The sequence below is a fragment of the Lygodium microphyllum genome, chromosome 4, assembly GCF_053477565.2.
Source record: "Lygodium microphyllum isolate KBCC chromosome 4, Lygodium_microphyllum_v1.1.10, whole genome shotgun sequence".
Classification (NCBI taxonomy): Eukaryota; Viridiplantae; Streptophyta; class Polypodiopsida; order Schizaeales; family Lygodiaceae; genus Lygodium; species Lygodium microphyllum.
The window spans coordinates 47,619,450-47,643,054 of NC_141138.1; the positions used below are offsets into that span (position 1 = coordinate 47,619,450).

Sequence of the window (23,605 nt, forward strand, 5' to 3'; positions counted from 1 at the left end):
GTTTGCAAAGTTGAGGAGGAGCCTTCATCGCAAAGAGGAGCCGCCCCACACTCGCCATATCTCATCGGTGAGTCTCCCTCTCTCCTTCTTTTGCTTGTTTAAGGTTTAAATCACTTTTTCTTTTGCTTGTTTAGGAGAGGAAATGAGAGAGAAAGAGAGGGAGAGGGAGAGAGAGGGAGAGAGAGGGAGAGAAAGAGAAAGAGAAAGAGAAAGAGAAAGAGAAAGAGAAAGAGAAAGAGAAAGAGAAAGAGAAAGAGAAAGAGAGAGAAAGAGAGGGAGAGGGAGAGGGAGGGGGGAAATGAGAGAGGGAGAGAAAGAGAAAGAGAGGGAGAGGGAGAGGGAGAGGGAGGGAGAGTGCATTCTCTCTCTCCCTCTCCCTTTTGCTTTTGGAGAGGGTTAGGATATATTGTGAGAGGGAGAGGAAATGAGAGAGAAAGAGAGGGAAAGGGAGAGGGAGAGGGAGAGAGAGAGAGAGAGAGGGAGAAAGAGAAAGAGAAAGAGAAAGAGAGGGAGAGGGAGAGGGAGGGGGAGGAAATGAGAGAGGGAGAGAAAGAGAAAGAGAGGGAGAGGGAGAGGGAGAGGGAGGGAGAGTGCATTCTCTCTCTCCCTCTCCCTTTTGCTTTTGGAGAGTGTTAGGATATATTGTGAGAGGGAGAGGAAATGAGAGAGAAAGAGAGGGAGAGGGAGAGAAAGAGACGTATACTCAAATGGATAGCTTTATGGAGATGTATGTCTACTCAAATGGATAGCTTTTGTCTACTCAAGATGTAGTCCACCTGTGTGTGTATATAGTGGAACGATATATGGTAATGGTATGCACTTTGCTTTTTTTATGGGTACCATTACATCGACTCCTTAAGAGGGCTAAAAATTGGTCATACACTTTATAAAGTCTAATTAGGAGATTTAAGATGCACGATAATAGACTTATCAATAATGGTATGCAATGTGCTTTGCCATGGGCCACGTACATTGGTGACTCTTTAAGATGGCTTAAAATTGGTCATATCCTTCATAATGTCCAAGTAGGGGATCTAATTGTGATATGCATAATTCCTTGTTTTTGTATTAACTTTATAGGCATAACAAATTAGTAATCATGCCAACTAGTCAACGGAAGGACTAAAAGAAAATGATACCCTAGCTAATGGCCATTATGGTACTTCATCAAAATGAACCCAAAAGTATTGCTATAGAAGAAGAATCCCTTAAATTGAGCATAGGATATTTTCTTCAAATGTTATGACTATGAGTAGAATTGATTGGAACAAATTTTATAACTATAGTTGATAAATTTCATAGATGGCATTAATTTTTATACATGGACCTAGGACAAAAAAACCACATTACTAAGATGCTTTTTGTTGAGACTGATTTATTATTAGACTAAGAGATCCTCAATGATGCTCATAAATTTTGTTGACTAAGATTACTTATACTCAAAGCCCTCTAGTGCAGTTGTATAAGTAATCCTAGTAGAGCCCCTCTAAGATACTCAAAGTACATAACCTAGAGACCGTAGCTAGGTATATAAGGTATAATGGCCATACAAGAAGACACCTCAATAATTGACTGATCACCACTAAATCCCAAAGAAGAATCGTGTTCCATCCCCTTCAACTCTATATTCTCCTCGTGAAGAACTTCATTAATCATAGCATCCTTGTCACCAATCTTTTTGTTGCAATGATGAAGTAACATATTCATCACTTTTCCTTTTTGCATACAAGGCATTATCCAATCTTTTAGTCAAGTCCAAACATTTAGTCTTCAACTCATGAACCTTATGAACCAATGCTTTTTTTTTACAATAATGAATAATTATCTACCGGGACAAACAAATCCTTGAGCATGGTATATGGCCGAGATATAACATCAATAAATCTCTCAACTACTATGTCCCATGCATTCTTTACATCAATCAGTAAAGCATTTCTTATATCTTGAAGTTTAGATTTTAACACCATGGATGCATCAATATCAACCTCAATGTTTTACAAAATTTGCTTCTCAATCTCTTGCAAAGGCTAAAACCTCTCAAGCAAGAGCTTATGGTCAACTTGAAACTTGACATACATTTCCATAGAGCTATCCATTTGAGCCTCGTTTTTCCAAATTGTATTACAAGTCATTAAATTGTTTGTTGTAATATAGATAAGATGGAAAATGAAGAAGGTCTTGTTGTTCAAGATCGCGAGGCGTATCTTAATCAGCATGTCCCATGTCCTTGCTCTCAATGCAAGTTGGCAATTAGACGAAAACGCCGATTGTCTATAGAACACGTACGAAAATTTGGCGAGTTTCAATCTGAGATCATTGATCAGGCGATTGCGGATTTTCAGCAAATGGTAATTTGAAGTTAATATCAATCATGCATTGTACTCGCAAGCTAATTGAAAACCATATACAATAAGATTGGGTCTTGTTGGCAAATTTTCTATCCAGGGAGGTGATGTCTCGTCCCAAGGGGGAGTGCATCCTTTGCGGCCAATTAGAAGAGTTCGTGGGCGTGTGATGGATGGAGTGCAGGAGCCAATCCACCACTTGCAAGGCCAATCTATACCGTCAATGCCAGAGGAGACAGACAACCTTCCACACCTACCTACAATCTTGGAGCCTGAGATGGAGGCAATGATCGATGCATTGATTCCCATGGATGTCGAGACTTCTGATCCGCTTAGAGAGGAAGCATCCATACCATTATATGATGGGTGCCGAGTATCTCGGTTGAAGACACTGCTTGCACTCTTAAGTGTGCAAGTAAAATACGAGTGGAGCGATACGAGTGTGACCGAGTTATTCAAGTACCTTGCACATAGGCTTCATTGATTTTTTTTTGACACTATTATTACAAACATTTGTGCTTTTTCAAGGTGTTTTATGATTTTTTTCAGGTTATTGAAATATCATATATTACCACCTGCAAATACCATGCCTGAGTCTCGTGATGATGCATGACATGTTTTACGGAAGCTTGACATGGACTGCAATAACATCCATGCATGTATCAACGATTGCATACTGTTTCGAGGAGAATACGAGACTATGGAGACATGTCCAAAGTGTGGTGCTCACAGGTATCGACAGGACTTGCAAGGGCAAACAATCCCTCAAAACGTTCTCAGACACTTTTCGCTCATCCCCCGTATAAACCACATGTTTCGTACGTCCGGCATGGCGAGCTTGACAACGTGTCATGTGCAGAATAGGTCCACGGATGGAGTTCAATGAATATCAGCGGATTCGCGCGCATGGAGCCACATTGACTCTACCTTCCCAGGCTTTGCATGAGAGCCAAGGAATCTTCGGCTCGGTCTCGCAATGGATGGCGTGAACCCATTCGGTCTGCGCTCAACTTCTTACAGTGTGTGGCCTATAGTCCTTGTCAACTACAATATCCCTCCATGGCTTTCTACGAAGAAATGACATCTCATCCTTAGCTTGCTCATCCCAGGCCGCTACAAAGTAAAAAATATGGATGTGTATCTTCGTCCATTAGTCGATGAGCTTAAGATTTTGTGGGAGGAGGGGGTCATTGTGCAAGATATGAGCAGGCACGATGATCGGCGGTCAGCCAATATTCGAGCCATTCTCATGTGGACGATGCATGACTTTCCGGGATTGGGAGAGTGCTCATGTGAGCAGGCCTCCGTTCTCGCTAGTAATATCTTTATTTTATCTCATTCAATCAAGTATTCACTAGGTCATGGTGTTGGAACAGGTCTGGTTACCTCAGGTTATCATGCATGTCCATTGTACGGGCCACAGTTAGACTCCCGAAGGTCACGAACCATGAAGAAGATGGTATATCAAGGACACGCCGCTTTCTTGTTGGAGGATCATAAACTTGGGGAAGGTTTCCTTGGATGATCTCCAATACATATGAATGCCGCAAGCTGGTACGAGCTGAAAATGGTCCATGCAAAATTACATCCAAATGGAATGCGATGATTCTCAGTTTTCTACGAGTTGCCATATTGGACCCACTTACAAGTCAACCACTTGTTGGATCGCATGCATAGTTCGTCGCTTTTAACGTCGGTATAAGGCCTATATCTTGTAGTGACAACTATTCATTACACAAAAAATCCGAGGAGTGACTCCAATGATGCAAGATGGACCTAGAAAAATCAAAGAAAATCACAAGAAAGCCCCAAACCTCATAACTAGATATGCAAGTGAAAAGCTAGTATGCAAGGATGGCTTCCTTGGCCTTCCTGCTTATTGAAGAGTATTATGTAGAAACTTATTGGTTATAGCTACCCAAACCACATGCAAGGCTACCTTTATCACACCACACATATGTGTCTACCCAATGGAAGAAAAATAAACATAAATGTAAAGTATCCCAACAATAACATGGTGTCAGGGGTTGGAAAGGTCTAGACCTAAATCTACGGGGGATTAAGTTAAAGAGAAAATAGATTGAATAAATAAGTACGGGAACAAAAACTCTTAGATACATGTAAAACACAAGAAAAAAATAAACTTGATAGGAAACTATATTACTCTTGGAAACTCTGTACAATTGTAATGAATTGCTTCAAGTTGAAATATTGCACTTAAGGTGAATACACTCTTTTAATGTAGAAGAAACTTATCACAAGAAATACAAAGAAAACACTTGGAAATACTATAGAATATCATGCCAAAATAGCATGAATATGCGTAAAACAACTTGAAACCACTTCAATCCTCTTTCTTTGGTTGAATCATGTGACATCTCTTCAATTATAGCCACACAAAAACTCTCAGTCCTCACCTACAGTAGTAGGTGAAGGTATCATCAAATCTTCTACGAAAAAACCTCTTTTTACAAGTAGGCTTTTTTGGGGTAAAGGCACTCGTAAAGAGATAGAATCAATTGCCTTTTACTTCAACCCTATTAATCACAATAGTAAATCATTTATCTGTTTACATAAACTTGCTACAATGTCTCAAATCTCTATGTATAACCATTTACAATAGTTCAAGCTTACTTTTCATGCTTTTTGCCTCCCATAATCTTGATGTTTACTTTTTCTATATTCATTTTTTTCTTTGTGTGATTGAAACTTATTTCAAGTAAAATTTCACATACAAACACTAAATAAGGTCATCAAGGTACTCAAATTGAAGAAAATAGACCTAAATGACAAGCCAATGCGAGTAGAAATGCAAAAATCCCTTCAAAGTAACACATTGTTTTTTTCGTAAATGAGTCACTTTTTGATATTTTCAACTTATAATACTTCTATCACTTGAAATAAGTCTTGAGACAGATTAGTAATAGTCTCTAACAATTTAATTTTGGTCACTTACATATTCGGCATATGAAGTCCTACTTTATACTATGTCATTCACGGACTTACTCTAGACATATCATATAAATAACTAAATAACTCAGTCCACAGTCACACACTAAAATCTTGTAACATTGAAGAACCTATTTTTAATACTTTAGAGACACAGTGTCTTGACATCCATCTCCTCCTCCGGTATGTACCACTTGCTCTTTTACAAGTTTGATGTTTTCATAATCTTCCATAAGCTCTAAATCTTCTTCTTTAATATCCTACTCTACCTCTACATCTTAAGCTCTAGCTCTTCATATTCCTCTAATCCTCTTCTCTTGAATATATTGAATCTTTTACCTGCACCTAGAACCCTAAGCTCTAACCTATCTAGTTCACAAAATGCATATGTAGCATTGTTAAAAGCCTCTATTACAATGCATGGTCCAAACTACCACTTGGAAACCTTCCCAAATGTACTATGGTTACTATGTAGAACATCATCATATACCAACACCCAGTCACCCTCTTTAATAACCTTTGGTCTCAACATGTGCCTCTTGTCAAATATCTCTTTGTTCTTTAAATTTACCTCTTTCAGTGTCTACACTAAAACATATCTAAATAATTTACATGTACGATGGTAGACTTAATACTCTCCATTGTTTTTAGCTTTGCTGAAATCTCTACAATGATGTCTACAAATAATATCCCATCATATAATCCTATAATACTTTCATCACTTGTAGTAAAACCTATTATTTTATACTCTCTTCAACCCTATCTAAAAGCTTTGTTCATCTCTTTAATCCTCACCAAACCTACTATCGTGCTCTTGATTATTGTATAGGCAAAACCATCATCTAGAACTTTAGTCTCCATCTGCGTTGTAGAAATAAATGGCTATCTTAAGATCATTGGGTATGATGAAGAACCCTACATAAAGAAATGGTGATTTTCCTTTACACCTCCTATGGTAATCTTCACATTTGGACAAGAAACATACAGGTCTCTTGTGGAGTTGTTAGTTGCTCACATCCTCCATCTATGGTTGACATCTACAATCCATCTTCAATTCTCATAAATACTTCTCACCATGAAATTTATATCTAAGACGTGCTCTATTAGTGGAACACATGGAGTTTCTAGCTCTTCAATCTTCATTATAGTCTCTATGGTAGCATGGGCCCAATGATTTCTAGAGTGATGTCTCCTAGGTATCACCTCAAAAGGCACTTAATCCTTTGTATAGTGCATAGGTTGTATATCTCTTGTATTTTTATAGCATATCAACATCTTCTTTGCAACACTATTCACTTTACTACTATCTAAAATAAGCTCTTTTCCGTTTTCACAAGCAATCTTTGCATCTACATCATCTTCAAAAACCTAATGTATGCCCAGTAAACCTATTTATTCTTCAAACATACACATCCTCTAGTATGTTTCACTTACTCTTCTACATGTTTTCATTATCTTCCATAAGGTGCAAAGAATAACCCATCATCTAATCCTATAATCCTCTCATCATCTTGCAATAAACCCTACTCTTTCATACTCTTTTCTACCCTACAAACATACTATCTAGAAGCATTGTTCATCTCTTTAATCCTCTTTAATTTCACAGAACCTACTACTCAAAATCCTATGAAGCCCAAAGTAAAAGCATCTTGACTTGTAGTATTAGGGGAGAGCTATATCCTCTCAATACCTCCATAGTCCAACATTATAGCAGTAATTAGTGAAAACCTAGCTACCAAAACCCCCTCACATTTGGAGGCAATGGATAATCCCTCAATGTATTCCTATTTCTTACATGATTGAGACATACTATCATAAACTGCACTCCTCCTTTGTTATCTAACTTGCTCCCGATTATTGCATGCTCAAGCCACTTTCTTTTTTAGAAAGCAGTATAAATATACATATTGGTAGCAACTTGCAACCATCATACCTATGGGAAAAGTTCAATTGCACAGCATGAGTATGGATAGTCTTACAATCAGTATACAAATGATCATGTCTTTAGTCAAAGTCAAAGTTAAATTTCTCTTGGGCTACATAAATACAGGCAGCTTGATGATGGCCATCATTCTTTTGGACAGCTTGCTCATGATTAGCATTCCTTGAGGTAGCGTGATGCATGTGATCATTGTCCTTTGGTATAGTATTCATATGAGCAATGGTCTTATGATGATGATTTTCTTTATAATAATGATTTCTAGCCCAAAATAGGGGATGCAAGAGGGTACTATTTCAGCCAAGCTAAAGCAACTACAATCAAAGAAGTTATACATTAGCCAATGCAAAAGGCTTACAAAAATCATGAGGATCATGAAAATGACCTTGACTCTCATGAGGAGTTTAATGAAGAAAATCATGACCGTCCTTTCCATCTAGGTGATCATGGTAAGCTTGATCTTGTGTTCCTATTCAATTTGAGTAATGTACGTTACATTTTTCAAGGTTCTCAAATCAAGGATGATATTATGTCTTCCTTTGCTTTGGGTTGCTATTATATGCATATGCTTGATGTATTTTTCCATTTGACCTAGGTGGTACACATGTTTTTTAGGATGATAATTTTCATGCATATGATGACAATTACATTATTTTACTTCAAAGTCACTCACTTCATGATGGTGGTATGCTTCAAAGTATCCTCAATTTCTTAGTTAATGCAAATCCTCATCCTCAAAATTTAGAAGAGATAGAAATAATGGGATCATTTATGAGATAATGGAACTTAATGAGTCATAGAACATGGAGAAGTTTTTGCCATAAATTTTGGTCATTAAATTAATTTCCCTAATAACCTCATCAAAACTTGATCTTTATGACATGAATATATTTGTAATGGTGTCTACTAAATTTCTATATATCATTTGCCTCAAACAGAGGTTTCTAACAAAAGTTATGAGCATATTACTACAATAGTCCTATTCATGACAAATTTCCAAATGTTCACATTTTTGAATTCAAATCAATGCTTACTTCCATCTCATGAACTTTCATTAATCTATTGAGTATTTTTGAGCAATTATTCTTTCTAACATGAGCCCTTATAATATGACCATCATTGCATATTTTCTAATCTCAAGTTTTGAGGACAAAATTCTTCAAGAAGGGATGGCTAATGAAGCAAGTTATAGCCATTCTAACCTAAGCCTTTGTACTAAACCTAGAACCTATAAAAGGCAAGAGGTTGCCATTGTACACATATTTTTGCTAATCGTTTGCAAATCCCCTTATGGAGCTTTCATGATTCTCCTTCCATGTTACATGGAGGTGCATTTCCATGGCCACCGTGCATGAGGTGTGTTTCATGAAACCTAATTGTATGTTCTCTTCTTGTTCTTGGCTATGGCTTCCTTTTTCCATGACCAACACATTGAATTGAGATATAGATATGGTGTTTTGAATATTTTTTGTATTTTCTTGGATTTAACAATAAATTTCCTTCAGCCAGAAATCCTTCATTTGTAGAAAGTGTATTTCAATAGTTATGAGAGTATGACACAATGTAGACTTCAAAGCAATATACACTAAACAAAGTAGCAGTAACACCAAGCTTTGTTGATAATTTTTCATATTTTACTACTGATATTGGAATTACAAGTCTTTGCAATAGCTTTAATAACATGTTTTGATCACTCTTAAGGTTAGTTATATTTCTAACAACAACATTGGAGCAAGGGTGGGATGTCTGGGGGGGAGAAGAAAATGTCTTTCATCAATTACGAGAGTATGACATTGTGTCATACTTCCATAACTCTTGAGAGACATTTGTTGTTTCTTCAATATTCCCATGTTACCACATACATGTTGATAGCAAATATGTATACAAGTGTTGGCAAGTGGATTGATGCAAGAAAACTAGAGAACTTGAGTAATCATGCAAGAACAAATAAAAATTTAGATAGCGTAACAATGGAGGTAGGTAGTGAAAGGTTACATGAGAGTTAATTGTGAGCTCTAATAAATTCTAGTGTCACTACAACAAAAAGGCCTCATAGACGCACATTTAGACGCGATTTTTGAATATAGAGAAATTCTTATAGGTGCGTCTATCCGCCCGTCTATTTGCGCGTCTACCGTTTCACGTCTATAATCGCATGTATCAACGAATTTACATGCACAAATAGACGCAATAGATGCATATATACGCGCACATATAGACACGCTGGTAGACGCATTTTTACAAGCACTGGTAGACGCAAACGGAAAACAAAAAATGTCATTTTTTTAAAAAGATATTTAATTTCTTTTTTAAATTTGAATTATGAAGCGCGTATATAAGCGCGTGTAGTCTGCACTATAGATGCGCGTATAAACACGAATTATCTGCAATTTAGACGCGCGGATAGATGCGCAAAACAGAACTGGGAAAAAAAAACCAGATTGTGATTCCATTATGTATCAGATTGTGCATTCTGGTTTTTTTTTTTCCCCTCCCATACATCAGATTGTGCATTTGGGAGAAAGACAATGTATCTTACGAGCACGAGAATTGAAAATAAAAGTCCATGTACTCATTATATATCAAAAGCATTTACAAGGGAAGTTTAAGTGCTTGCGACCTAAAGCGTGGCCGCAAGTAGTAGGCTCAAAGATGGATCATACATATACAAGAAAAGAAGGCCTCATGAGGAGGTATGGTGCTCCTCTACGAATCTGAAGAGGAAACATCTTCGCTAGTACCACCATGGCTACTAGCGTCGCTATCCCCCTCCTCACTATGCTCCACATCTGGGTTCACCTACACACACAAAAGATCAGGGTTGCTTACATAGATAAGGTGGAGAAAAAGTTATAATTAGCTATACTTTTAATAGGAAAGTAAGAAAAACATACCTCCTCTGGCTGTCGAATCCTCATGGCCCGATTGTATTGGTCCTCAGTGATGAGACCCTCCTCATAGAAGTGAAGCCATGTGGCTACGCGGTTATGGTCTCGATGGTAACCTACCTCTCTAGGAGTAGGTGTCCTACCAACGATGGTAGTCTGCAAAACATTTAGATATATACAAACAATTATGAGTCACAATATATTAGAATAAAATATATAAATAATTGAAAGAAATATAAATTTTAAAAAACTAAAAATCAAAATATACTTACAAACTCTGCCTCCCACGACTCTCTGCCGCCCAATCCGTAATGTGACGATCCCATTGTTTCCATTTGGATCCGTTGCGCCTCTGCGTGCTGGCGACTCTTCACTTTCTCTACTACTTTCTTCTTGGCTTTCTTCCACTCTATGCAGTGGCACATAGGTGGTTGGCTATAGGCTCCATGCCACTCCTCCTGCCTCCGCAGTGAGTCCGTGGCCCGTGTCATGAGGTGGGATCTTTTGTTGTGAAGCACATCCCTCACTTTTGTGCGTCCCCAATCATCCAAGAATCGCTGACCCTCAGGATTTGGGTACCTCCTATGGACTGCCCTCAACACCTCCTTCCACAAGCCGCTTTTCTGATTTTTGAAGACAATGAAACAATCTTTATACGTCGCATGCACGACGCTCCTCATGTACACCATTACATCCCTTCCCTCATCATCATGAAAGATGCCACCAGCATTTGTAACTCTATAGTACTGGTGTACAACCTCCTCTACGTGATCTACTGGTGAGGGTGATCACTCGCCACCTCCTAGGTAACCCCCACACAAGCCTCGTCCTCCCCCTCGACTCTTCCTCCTCCCTCTCTATCGACTACCCTCTGCCTCACTGGATGCACGAGCTTCTGCAGATGCATGTGCTTCTGCAGATGCTTGTGCTTCAGCCGATGCACATGGAGCACGTGGAGTACATGCATATGGAGTACCTGCATGTGGAGTTTGGGAAGTAGTGCCAAGCAAAGATGTCAGAGGCATCCCAGACATGACACTAAACACCTCGTCCGATGTGGGAGAGCGGCCAAGGTGTCTGGTCATCTCTCCCATGAAGTCTTCCCTACTAGGAAAACCTCCAAAAAATGCATTGTTCCCCTACCAAAGGAGGCCAATGTATCATTCATGCGATCCAAATCCGGGTCATTGCTAGATGAACCAGGATACGACATCTACAAAAAAAACACAGGAAAAAGACAAATTTATTTGCATACAAAAAATCATATATTACCTACATTTTCAAAGAGCTTTCTTTAGACATTGAGCATAAAACTTAAGTGCTAATGCTTCTCATAAATAAGAAAACTAATAAACACAAACATGGGATTGGTCACATTCATCATTGCAAAAATATATTGTTTACTATCAGAACTGGGAGACCTGGCGCTGTATCCCCGCGTCTAAATTGCAGGTTAGACGCACCCTCAGACGCGCTCCAAAGTGAACCTTCTGTCCAACACGTCTTCGCATCTAAGATGCAGCACAGGCACGCTGTCAGACGCACATTCCAGGTCAATGCACATGTATAATTGCGTGTAGACTGCAGGTCAACCTTCTGTCCAGCACGTGTATCATCGCGTGTATATTACAGAGCACACGCGCCAGCACACGCACTCTAAGACATGCCCTCAAATGCTATGAGAGGAAACATTTTTCGCATCTATATCTGCGTCTACACTGAAATGTAGACGCGCTCGGTCGGCTGATTTTAGCCCGACGACCGCCATTGATGATTTACAAAATGCAATACATAATGGAATCACAAATCCTAAATACACATACAGAGCAGAGAGAGGAAGAGAGAAATAGAGAGAGAGAGAGAGAGAGAGAGAGAGAGAGAGAGAGAGAGAGAGAGAGAGACTCACCTTGGATGTTTGGTGTGGCGGGTGGTGGCGCTTCTTCCTTCTCCTTCTTCCTCTCCTTGGTAAGTTACCCTCCCTTGATGCTTGCTTGCTTGCTTGCTTGCTGCTTCTTCTTGTTCTCCTCTCTCTTGTTCTCTCTTTCTTCCTCTCCTTGGATTTCCTTTTTGCCTTCTTGTGTGTTTGAAATGAAAGAAGAGGTGAGTCATGAGGAGGTAAGGCATGAAGAGACTAGGTGAGGCATGAAGAGACTGCATGTCGGCTAAACTCAAGCTTCAGAACCGCAAAAAATGCAAGAAAGGAAAGGCGCAGTTTGAAAAGAAATGATTTAAGTATGGTTTGAATTTTGACGTGTACGTCTATTTTTACGTGTATATGCGTGTCTATTGTTCAGGTAGACATGAGTATAGACGTGAACATAGACGTGAAAATAGACGCCAATATAGACGCGTAGGTAAACGCGGATATAGACGTGCATTTGGGCTTTATCATAATTTTTTGTTTTTAAGATAAGTTTTGATAGTAAATTCTTATCATAAGTTTTAATGTATTTATGATGATTTTTGTGTATTTAAAATTGAGATCTTATGTAAACATATGAATGACAAATATTTTGATGTTGTCATGAATTAGGTTTAATCATGTTGACGTCGTCATCACCTAGTGCAGTGCAAGCTGATGAGTCAATGAGCACATCCTCAAGTGAGGATGAAACATTGCGTCTTCATAATTGAGATACATGGCTACGACGAAAAATTAAATGCATGTGTGATCGTTGTCGAGGGTGTACTTTTCGAGCACGTCGGATCGCAATGTCACACCTCAGCTTGTATGGAGAATGGGACCGAGAAAAATCACCGGTATTCATTGTTTTTTTTTACCACTAAGATTGCTAGTCTATGTTACGGGAATTATATATCAACGTACATGAAACTCCCTTTTGAGGTTGAGCAGGATGCGGTGCCACATCCTCAGATGCTCCCTCCCGGGCGTCGAGAGGCTACAAAATGTCGACGCGAGGAAGCAGAGTCTTCAAGAAGAGTAGAGACTGACGACCATGATAGTAGACCTCATGAAATGCCCCATCAAGTCGTAGAGGATGAGATTTTGGACAACATGGTACACCATCTATTTTCACAACCGGTTCAGGGAGAAGGTCACTCTATGAAGCCAGATGATCCACTATATGTAGCATCATCTACTCCATTGTATGAAGGTTGTACGTACTCCGTTCTTCGTGCATCCCTCAAGATACTTAACTTGCAAACAATTTATGGATGGAGTAATGTCAGTTTGGATGCATTATTGAAGTAGGTATCAATTCAGTTTGGCTTATGAATCATAATATTAATTGTTCTATTTTGAAATCAGACAGAAATATATGTTGGTGGTTTTTTAACTCACTTTTAAAAATATATGTAGGTTATTTTCACAAATGCTTCCAAAAAGAAACAAATTGCCAACTAAGAGAGAGCAAGCAAGACATTACTTGACATCTCTGGGAGGCCTCGATGATGTCAAGATCCATGCATGTGTATTGTGTCTTATTTCGTGGGATTCATGAGTTCGCACGAGAGTGTCCTGTTTGTGGCGAATCAAGATACGAAGGGGAGATGAAGTCAATGGATGTGCCTTGTAAGGTTTTGCGATATTTTCCGATTGTTCCATGTATAAAACTTATGTTCAAGTGTACGTATATTGGAAAGCTCATGTCATGGCATGCTAGTCATCGTTCAAGTGATGGAAAATGGAGGATCCCTGCAGACACACCGGCATGGCAACATATAGATAATTTGTGGCCCATTTTCAAAGAGGAGCCAAGAAATTTGAGATTTGGTTTAGGTATGGATGGAATCAATCCATTTGGCATCAAAAGCACATCATTCAGTTAATGTAAGGGAGGATCTACGTAACATTGGTCCCATGAGACGAGCCTAGCCATGCATTGGACCCAGAGGAAAGATTGAGCTACCCCATGCACCTTGGATGTTGTCAAAGAATGAGGAAAAAATAGTGAAGGAACAAATATACAGCTTTCGAACACCCACAGGATGTATGAGATGTCTCAAGGGAGCCTTCATAAAGAAAAAGAAAAGAGGTGTGGAGCAACTATCTGGTTTGAAGTCCCACGATTGGCACAAAATGATTCAAGTAAGGGTATCTCTAACCATGAATATAGTAATTAGTGGAGTAACTATGTGTAAACTTTGGGGTATAATGACTTTTTCCTCAACTAATCATTTGATCTATGAATATTGTTTATATTCAGTTTGTACTTCCTACTAGCATATCCCATTGTGTATCCGAAGATGTACGTGATATCATTTACAAGATGGGAGAGCTTGTCAGGTGTGTATACATTGTATTTTTTCATTATATATCTTTGAATTTCTACACAAAAATAAACAAGCACATCATACATCTTGACAGATACGTGAGCTCGAAGGAAATTGATCCAAACACATTGCAAGATGCTCGAGTATTATCTGTTGAGGTGGTTTGTTTGGTGGAGGAAATTTTTCCTCGATCCATTTTAACTACTCAATTACATTTACTCGTACATTTGATTGATGAGATCGCACTTTGTGGGGCAGTTCATGTAAGGTGGATGTTTTTTCTTGAGCGCTTCATGAAAACCTTGAAAGATTTTGTGAGGCAAAAAGCACGGCCTGAGGGAAGCATGGCTCAGGGTTGGTTAGTGCAATCATCCCTTGTTTATATCTCTGAATATCTTGCTGAAGTGGATCCCTCTCAACCACGACTATGGAAAGATGATGAAGACTTGAGGATGACCTCTATAATACCTCAAGGAAAAGGAATGAGTAAAGTGCTAACAAAAGAAGAACTTCGTAAGTTAAATAGTTTTTGTGTGCTCAATAGTGATGTAATGAGCAAATGGGTGACACTATATAATGAAGCAAGGGCAAGAAGAAAAAGCGAAAGACAAGAATTTTGCACTAGATATGGATGTAATGTCTCATTTCCAGAGCATCTAAATGCACTCCCACGTCATATTGATATAGATTGGTTACATGAGGAAATGGAGAGAATGGAAAAAGAGGAGGAAACTAATATATCTCAAGAAGAGTGGGAATACGCACGAGGTTGCTTATCAAAGGTGAGACATACTATCAATTAATTTGTTTCTATAAGTTTTATTTTATATAAATAATTGACATGTTTGATCTTTTATCTTTTACTACTAGTGCACATTATTCAATGCACTTTGGTGTGAGGGTAAACATCTTCGAACTCAACGTATAGTTGAAAAGAGAAATACCCAAGATTGTGGTGTCCTTGCTCACTTCGAGGATGCCAATGGTACCATGGAAGGTTATTGTGGCTTGATCCAAGATATTCTGAAGCTTGACTTCAGAGGATTCTTTATATATATACTGGATGTGAAGTGGTTTAAAGAAGTGGTAACAAATGGTGAGCATTGCACAATCATACGTCATCCAAGTGGTTTTGTAATCATTGACTCTACAAAATTTCACCAAAACAAGAATGACACATTAGTACTACCTTAACAATGCGAGCAGGTATATATGCAAAGACTAATTTTTTTATATGTATACATGTGATACATATACACAATATAATAAGTACTTAAGTTTTTTGCTTTTGTTTTTCAAATACAGGTTGTGTATCATCCAATGGTAAACAATAACCGATGGTGGTATGTCATCCCTATATCTAATCGTTCAAAACCAATATATGGTAATATTACCGACATGGAGATAGCAGATGACAATCCAACAATTAATGATGATGTGCATGATGACACCATAATGGATGATATGCGTGATATAGTATAAGATGAACCTCGCGAGGATATTCAAGGAAACACAGAAGAAGACAATAATGTGATTGTCGATGATATTGATGAAGTTATTGAGCAATATAGCAACACATCTGATAGTGGGATAGACTTATTTGTTTCGTTACCTCTTGGTAACATAGACCTAGAAGTAGATAGTTTAGCAAGGGCTGATCTCATTGAAGATGAGATGGATTATTCACTGTAACATACTTAATTTGCTTATTGATTCAATGTGTATTCCTAATTCTATGGTTTTTATCATGCGCACATGTGCATACTCAAGAATCACTAGTCAAGTTTAAAGCTAAATTGAAATTTCCATAATAAAAAGGAAGTATCTTTTATCATCTTCAAGTACGTAGAGAAATTACAAGATACATATTGCAATGCTTGCTACTAATTGTAAGGTTTCTGTCGCTTGCCGCTAATTACTTATATCAGGCTTGTCAACTGGAGGAACTGCCATTCATTAGAGAGCAATGAAAAAGTAATTATTAACTCTATTTTTTTAATTCAATGATTCAATGTGTATTCTTAATTCTATGGTTTTTATCATGCGCACACATGCATGCTCAAGAATCAATTTCAGGTGGTTAAATAATTATTAACTTTGGTTTTTTAATTATGTGAATTGCAATTTTAGGTGGTTAAATAATTGTGCATCTACTGGCACGTCTATATTAGCGTCTATTTGCGGGGATATATAGACACAAAATTCACGTCTATTTACACACACGTTTACACGCACTTATAGACGCTATGATAGACGCGCCCGACTTTGCGCGTCTAATATGCGCGTCTATGCCTCGTTTCTGTTGTAGTGTGTAAAACAAATCCATTGGAAGTATTACATCTCCAAATGAAAGATTATGAGTATATTCCCAATCTACATTTCAAAGAAAAATATACTATTGTTGAAAATATAGTGATAGTATCAAATTTTATCAATAATTCTTCATATTTTAATATTGATAGTAACATTACAATCTTTTGCAATAATTTTAATAACACTTTTTGATCACTCTTAGGGTTAGCTACTATTTCTAGTGCAGGGGTGGGGGGAAGCACAACAAACACTTATCAATGATGTATAGCACCTCCAAAATCTCTATCAAAGCTAACAAAAGTACTCAAAATTATGATGTTGTATATGAATGTCTGTACCAATCAAATTAGAGTCATCAAACCCAAGGATACCTACAATATAACAAAAATATTGTAAAAATCTTATGAAATGGAATTAGGGACTACATATGTTGTATATGCATGTCTGTACCAATCAAATTAGAGTCATCAAACCCAGGGATACCTACAATATAACAAAAATATTGTAAAAATCTTATGAAATGGAATTAGGGACTACATAAAAAGGCAATGGATTGTAATGAAATGCAAGCAAGTTACCCATAGCATTTAAGTGAACTATAGTAAATGCACATGCACATAGAGAGAGAGAGAAGGCAGCAATTCACAATAATGTTTACTAGTGTTTCATGCATGCTTCGAATGCAAGGAATGCTAGGTGGCTTCACACAACAGTTGTGCTCAATATTGCATGAAGTTGCATTGTGAGGGACATGAAGTGGACATGCAACTTTGCTTCCCTTATCTTTATCTCTATGCACATTCAAGTTGGGGGTCATTATGACTATCTCTCTCTCCCCTTTTTGAGGCATGGAGTCTAGTTTGCAAAGGATAAAAATTAGAAGGTTAGAAGTTGGATTAGGGTTTTAAAAGCAAGGCACCACAAGAAAATGTTCTTGGGGTGGCAAAACGGGGGCTGTATACACACACACACACACATACATATATCTTTCTCTCTATATGGGAAGGGCATGGATTGGGAAAAGTTTCAATTTGGGAAAGAGAGCATTAGCATTTAGAGGTGGGAGGGTTCATGGATTCTAAATGGGAAGCTAGGGAAATTTTTATTCCAATAAAATGCATATGTATCAAAATACTTCCGACATAAGAGGGCATAGGAATAGGTGGTATGGTGTGGAAGAAGGTACTTTAGGTTTTGGGCACATGGGTCTAGTTTGGGGAGAAGGTAAATATGGATATTATTTTAGGGGCAAAAGGGTTAAGACTTCATGTTCGGATTTGTGTTTGTGCACTCATACTGGCACGCATGCATATAAACTTTTGAGATCCTTAATGGATTTATGAGCCTAATGTCAAGACCAAATAGTTTAATGCACTCGGCTCATAGATCAACAACATGGACAATGTGTTGTTGTGAAAGATTTTGATTTATAGGAAAAATGATGGCAATCTCTTATAACTTGGAGATTCCTATGAAATCCCTCTTGAACTTTGTTGCATGGCATTGTAAGTTTCAAAGTACATAAGAGATTCCCATGATCATTAGTTTTATGACATGAGAGAGGGGAGAGAAACATTCTTTTTCATGAAAATCTAGAGTAGTGATTATGCATGGACTATGCAAACTTCCAAGAGACTTAATAGAATTATAAGCCCAATGTCAATGCCATATAGTTTAATGCACTATTCTCTTTTATGTGTGGTGTTGTACACAATGTCTTATTCAATGTGAGGGATTTGAATTTATAGGGAAAAATGACGACAATTTCTAACAATATAGTAGTACAACAACTACCATTGTTGGACATTAGGCTTATCTTATACATAGAACTTGTCTCAATCATGAGCAAAGTTCACTAAAGATCAAATTGCCATTAGTGAGAAATTCATAGAGATGGATTGGGTATCTAGATTCTCTTTTGAGACTTTAATAACTAATTGTGAGTAGATGGTATGTTGTGGAAGAATTTGAGTGTTTATAGTGATACTCTCTTATATTTTCATGTCTCATCTCTTATTTGTTGTTTCATTCACACACACACACACACACACACGCACGCACGCACGCACTCACACACACACACACACTCTCTCTCTCTCTCTCTCTCTCTCTCTCTCTCTCTCATTGAGGCTATCGATTTGTAGTATCCATGTCACTACATTCCTAGCCTTGTATGGTTGATCTATGGGGCTCAGACCCTTACACCTACTATAAATTTGTTACTATGTAACCCGTCGTTTTGGTTATACAATAGCTCTATAAGAGACACTTACCAAGGCATCCGACTAAGTTCCCCCTCTTATGCTGTCTAGTGTCCCCTCTTTGAATCCATGGTGCGCCCACAAGTTCCTTTTTCTAGTGGCTTACCCCTAAAGCCACTTACGGGCTCAATCTGTAAATACTTTTTCTCTTTATATGTTCATATAATCTTATCACCTTTCCCAAAAAAGAAAAAGAAAATATCCATGTCACAGGCTTACTAATAGGTGGGCACACTACTCTCGTGGTTGAAGCTCATGACAGTAGCGTGATGTGTAAACTCTCTCCAGTCGAGAGAGAGAGAGTGTGTGTGTGTGTGCTATATAATCAGGCCAGCCAGTACGCATCTACATATCGATCTACTGGGGTTCAATGGGGTCGTACATATCGATTCACAACAACACGAGGGACACATACTTGGTGAAGGTAGGGGCGGACGAGGCGGCGCTGCAGATTGCAGGCATAGCGATGGCTGTGATTGGGGCGCTGGGGGCGATTGTCACCACCGCGGGGGCGGGCGCGCCAATAACGGCAGCGCTGGTGGCCAACGGGATAGTTAATGTGATGGGCATGTCCACCGCTGCCCTTGCCGCCATCACCGCCTTCGCCGCAAGCATCTCTGGGGTGTCCATCGCCGTTAGCGCTGTGGGCTGGGCCCACAGCATAGCCCTCTTCATCACTGAAAAATTCATCAAGGACGAAGGCTTCGTGGAAGTCAAGCCAGGTATAATAAGACTTCTATTACAATCTGCATATACGTAGTGTATATACATACAATTGATCGGCTGTGTAAATATGTCCTGAGTGAGTGCTGCTCAAGTAAAAGTTGATAACAGAATGATGCTAATATTCGGCCCGGCTGGCGCAGGAGAGACCCGTCAGTTTGGCAGGTTCACCCTGTCGCTCTGGCGGCAGGGCACGTGCGTGCGCGTCCGCCAGAACCCCTCCAACAGGGAGGAGGTCATCGTGGATACGGTGTACATGCGCCCCATCTTCAGCGGGGCCACCAACAACTCCACCAACGTCCACGACATCAACTTCTGGATTGAAAGGTTCGGCCACGAGAACAAGACTGTGATCCGCTTAAGCGACGAGAGTCGTCTCGCCATAGCTGCAGCAGCTGAAGGTGGTGGGGCTACGCCAGAAGCTGATTACAGTGAGACCGACTGGATCCGGGTGGCCGAGGAAGCAGCGCTCCAGGCCCAACAAGTCCAACTCCGTGAAGCTGGCATCGCTACCGGGCCTAGTCCTGAAGTTGTCGAGGCCGCTGCACTCTCGGGCTGAATTAGACGACGGAGTTTGTCGAAGCTGGCTATACTAGCGGAGTCTAGTACGTTCCCTCCTAACAACGACAGCAATATTGCTATTCCCCGAATCTTACCGTTTCCTTCCACTCTCTGAGTAGGGCCATAGACTATAGTCTCTGTTTGTCTGCAATGAAGTCTGAAATTTGAATATTTAAAAGATAAAAGTTGCTTTCTGAAAGGGAAGGTCGACCGACGCTATCGTGGCCCCGTGGGTGATATTGTTTCCCGACATGTTTCTTATGTCAGAAGACATTTTATATCATCTCGTTTGACGGGGGAAACCCTAAATGGTATTTTGGTGAGTCCTAAGACTGGGGTCAAGCGCAGACCTGTCAGACTTTCTACACGTCAAATACGTTAAGTTTGCTATATGTGACTTGTTTTGTTTTACAATGATAAGGTTTACAACAATGTGTGGAACTAGTCAATTTATGTTAGTGTCACGTCATAAAGTGGATATGCCTATTGAAATTAATGCCATGATTTTATAATATATAAATATTAAAGTTGAAACATAACCCAAGATTGATCCTAAACCTTTCATCGATTGATGATTGCTTTTTCAAGCATAAAATTGCTCCTTCAAGCCTTTTGCTTTCATTTGAAAGAGAAACTCTTGATTATGAAGTCTCACCATATTTTAAAATAAACTTTTTGCCATGATTATATAAAATATAGATAGTAAAGTTGAAATATAACCCAAGCTCCATTCTGAACCTTTCATTGATTGATGATTTCTTTTTTAAGCATAAAATTGTTCCTTCAAGCCTTTTGCTTTCACTTGAAAGAGAAAATCTTGATTATGAAGTCTCACCATCTTTTAAAATAAACTTTTTTGAATAATAAGAAGCATACAAATTAAATAGAGTAAAATGACATTAATAATTTATATGCAAAAAATGATGGTGAGCATATGATGTTAGGTTTTTACTCTCATGAATAAAATATTTCTAAATTATATATTTTTTGTAACTCTTGTTTAAAAAATCATTTAATATATAATAAGTAGAATTGTACAAGTTTAGGTTTAAATGATGGTGAGCATATGATGTTAGGTTTTTACTTCAAGAATAAAATGTTTGTAAATTATATATTTTTTGTAACTCCCTTGTTAAAAAAATAATTTAATATATAGTAAGTAGAATTGTACAAGTTTAGGTTTATGGCAAGAAATCATTGAAATATAGTAAAACTTGATAGACTTTTTTTGTAACATTTCATTAAAAAATAAATAAAATTATTGTTTATTATTACTGAAGTAATAAATTAGAGTTTCAAATCCTTAAGTAATATTTATTAGATTAAATAGTTGATTTTTAAATATAATTTGTATAACATTTGGAGTTTTGTTGAGAACAACTTCTATATTTAATTTAAAATATTATATGTAAAATATTAGATAATGTAAAATCCTAGGATTGACTTGGTGAGGACTTTGATCCTACTAGGGTATAGTGAGCTTACCTTAATGCCCAAATAAGTTGCATCCTCCCTCAAGCACATCGGTAGCTTCATGATTCGTGATGCGAGCACAAGCAACTTCAAGCCTCCACCTTCAAGCTCCATCCTCTATAGCCACATGCGAGACAAGAGAAGAGAAGAAGAGAGGAGATGATGGAGAGCTTATTCTCCTTGATCCCTCACCCTCACACATTCACTCACTTACACTCTCACACTCCCTCTCTCAAGCACACACAACTAAGCAAGAAGGAGAGAAGAAGACGAGTCCACTTTGCCTCACACCAAAGAATGAGCTCCTCATTCACTTTTCAACTTTGTATACAAAAACCTAAATCCCTTTTGGGTGTAATCCCCTTATCCCCTTTTTTACATGGCTGGCTTTGACCCTTTTTCCCATTGTCCTCCTATCTTCCTAACTTCCTTCCTACTGCCCATCTACCTTTATAGTTTGCACAGGAGGGAGTCTCGCGCTCTTTTACAAAAAGTTCTAGGGGTGCCTCACATTTAAAAGTGCACTTTTTCCTTTGCCTTAGCTTTTGAGGCCACCCTTGCGCTTTTGACCATTTTCCTTCCTACTTCTATTGTGTGTGATTTCCTTCTAGGCCATCTCTTTTAGGTCCCAACTTACACTTTTTTACTTTTTTCGCTTTTTCTTGCGCTACAGTTAACATTACCCCCCTTTTAGCCTAATACTAGTCCCATGGCACTAATGGGTAGTAATTGGAAGGTGGGATGGGTGTAGCCAAATGGCTTTTTTAAGTTTGTATACAAGCCCTTATGGGCGATGGTGTTGGATGGATCGGCCCTTGAAATTGAAGATAAAGTTGGGGCAGGTCCCTCCTTGATGCTGACCTTGAGTGAATCTGTCCCTTGAGATTGAAGATCGCATTGGACAGATCCTTCTTAGAATATGATAGATGAAAGGCTCCGTTTTTGAAATTGACAATTGTATTGGACAGATGCCTCCTTACGCCTTCCAAGGATGCTACAACGTGAGCTTAACATGGCTTCTCCTTATTCCCTTCAAGTTGCCTTACCCCTGCACCTATGCCCGTGCAAACTTTACCACTTGGACAGGAGGAAACTTGGAAATTTCTATAAAATCAATTACATTACGCCTCGTTCTTTCCTTGCGAGAGCCTTGGGAGGTGCTCCCTCACCCTTGAGAGAGCCTTGCTAGAATATTCGGTGCTTTCCTCCATCTTTTCAGAGCGCCTTGCTAGAATCGTCGGTGCTTTCCTTCATCTTGGAGACAATATCCTTTACCTTGACACAACCTCCCTCATTCTTGAGAGGACCTTGCTAGAATATGCAGTGCTTTCTTTTCTGCTTGGGAGAGCATCCTTCATCCTTGACAAGAGCTCCCTCATCCTTGAGAGGGCCTCACCAAAGTAGTCAGAGCTCCCCCACATTGCTTTTAAGGGTGCCATCTCCTGCACTATTCCTAATGAGATTCTTCATTCACTTTTTGACTGGGGCTTCCTTGGTCTTCCTCTGCTTCGTTTTGGCTAGATGGTGACATGTGCGATAGTGGTAGTGTAAGTTGATGACAATGTGGTTGTGTGGGGATTGGTCTTTGGAAGAAACTGATCAATTGGTTGAAGTGGTAGGGGCTTAGAGTATATTGCATGGATGATGGGGCCTTTGAAGTTGGTGGGTTGCAGCATTGGTTTTTACCTACAAAGAAAAGAAGGTGCACTACCTCGGGGTGTGTCTACCTTACCATGTAGTGCATAGTGCTCGTACAAGTGTAACTAGGAGTTGGGTCTAGGTGTTGTCCCACACTTGAGGACCCAGTTCATGCATCATTGGAGGTACAGTGTGTAGCTTAGGGAGAAAAGCCTAGAAGTCCTGTCCTTGAGGTATCGTAAGCATGAAGTGGGACATCAAAATGGGCTAGGGGATTAG

General features: G+C 38.9%; 1 protein-coding gene across 1 annotated transcript; it reads left to right on the forward strand.

Annotated features, from left to right (window-relative positions):
- The first annotated feature begins 19,257 nt into the window (after positions 1–19,257).
- LOC148037006 (uncharacterized) lies at positions 19,258–20,600 on the forward strand. Its single transcript, XM_087677226.1, has 2 exons — positions 19,258–19,653; positions 19,798–20,600. Exons 1-2 carry the CDS (start codon positions 19,302–19,304, stop codon positions 20,211–20,213), a joined length of 768 nt encoding a protein of 255 aa, XP_087533352.1. The 5' UTR covers positions 19,258–19,301; the 3' UTR covers positions 20,214–20,600.
- Positions 20,601–23,605: the final 3,005 nt, after the last annotated feature.

Excerpts from the sequence above, each read along its gene's own strand:
- LOC148037006 (XM_087677226.1), top strand. The coding sequence starts at position 19,302 with ATGGGGTCGTACATATCGATTCACAACAACACGAGGGACACATACTTG. Across the intron at positions 19,654-19,797 it reads CTTCGTGGAAGTCAAGCCAG|GAGAGACCCGTCAGTTTGGC; the intron begins GTATAATAAGAC and ends CGGCTGGCGCAG.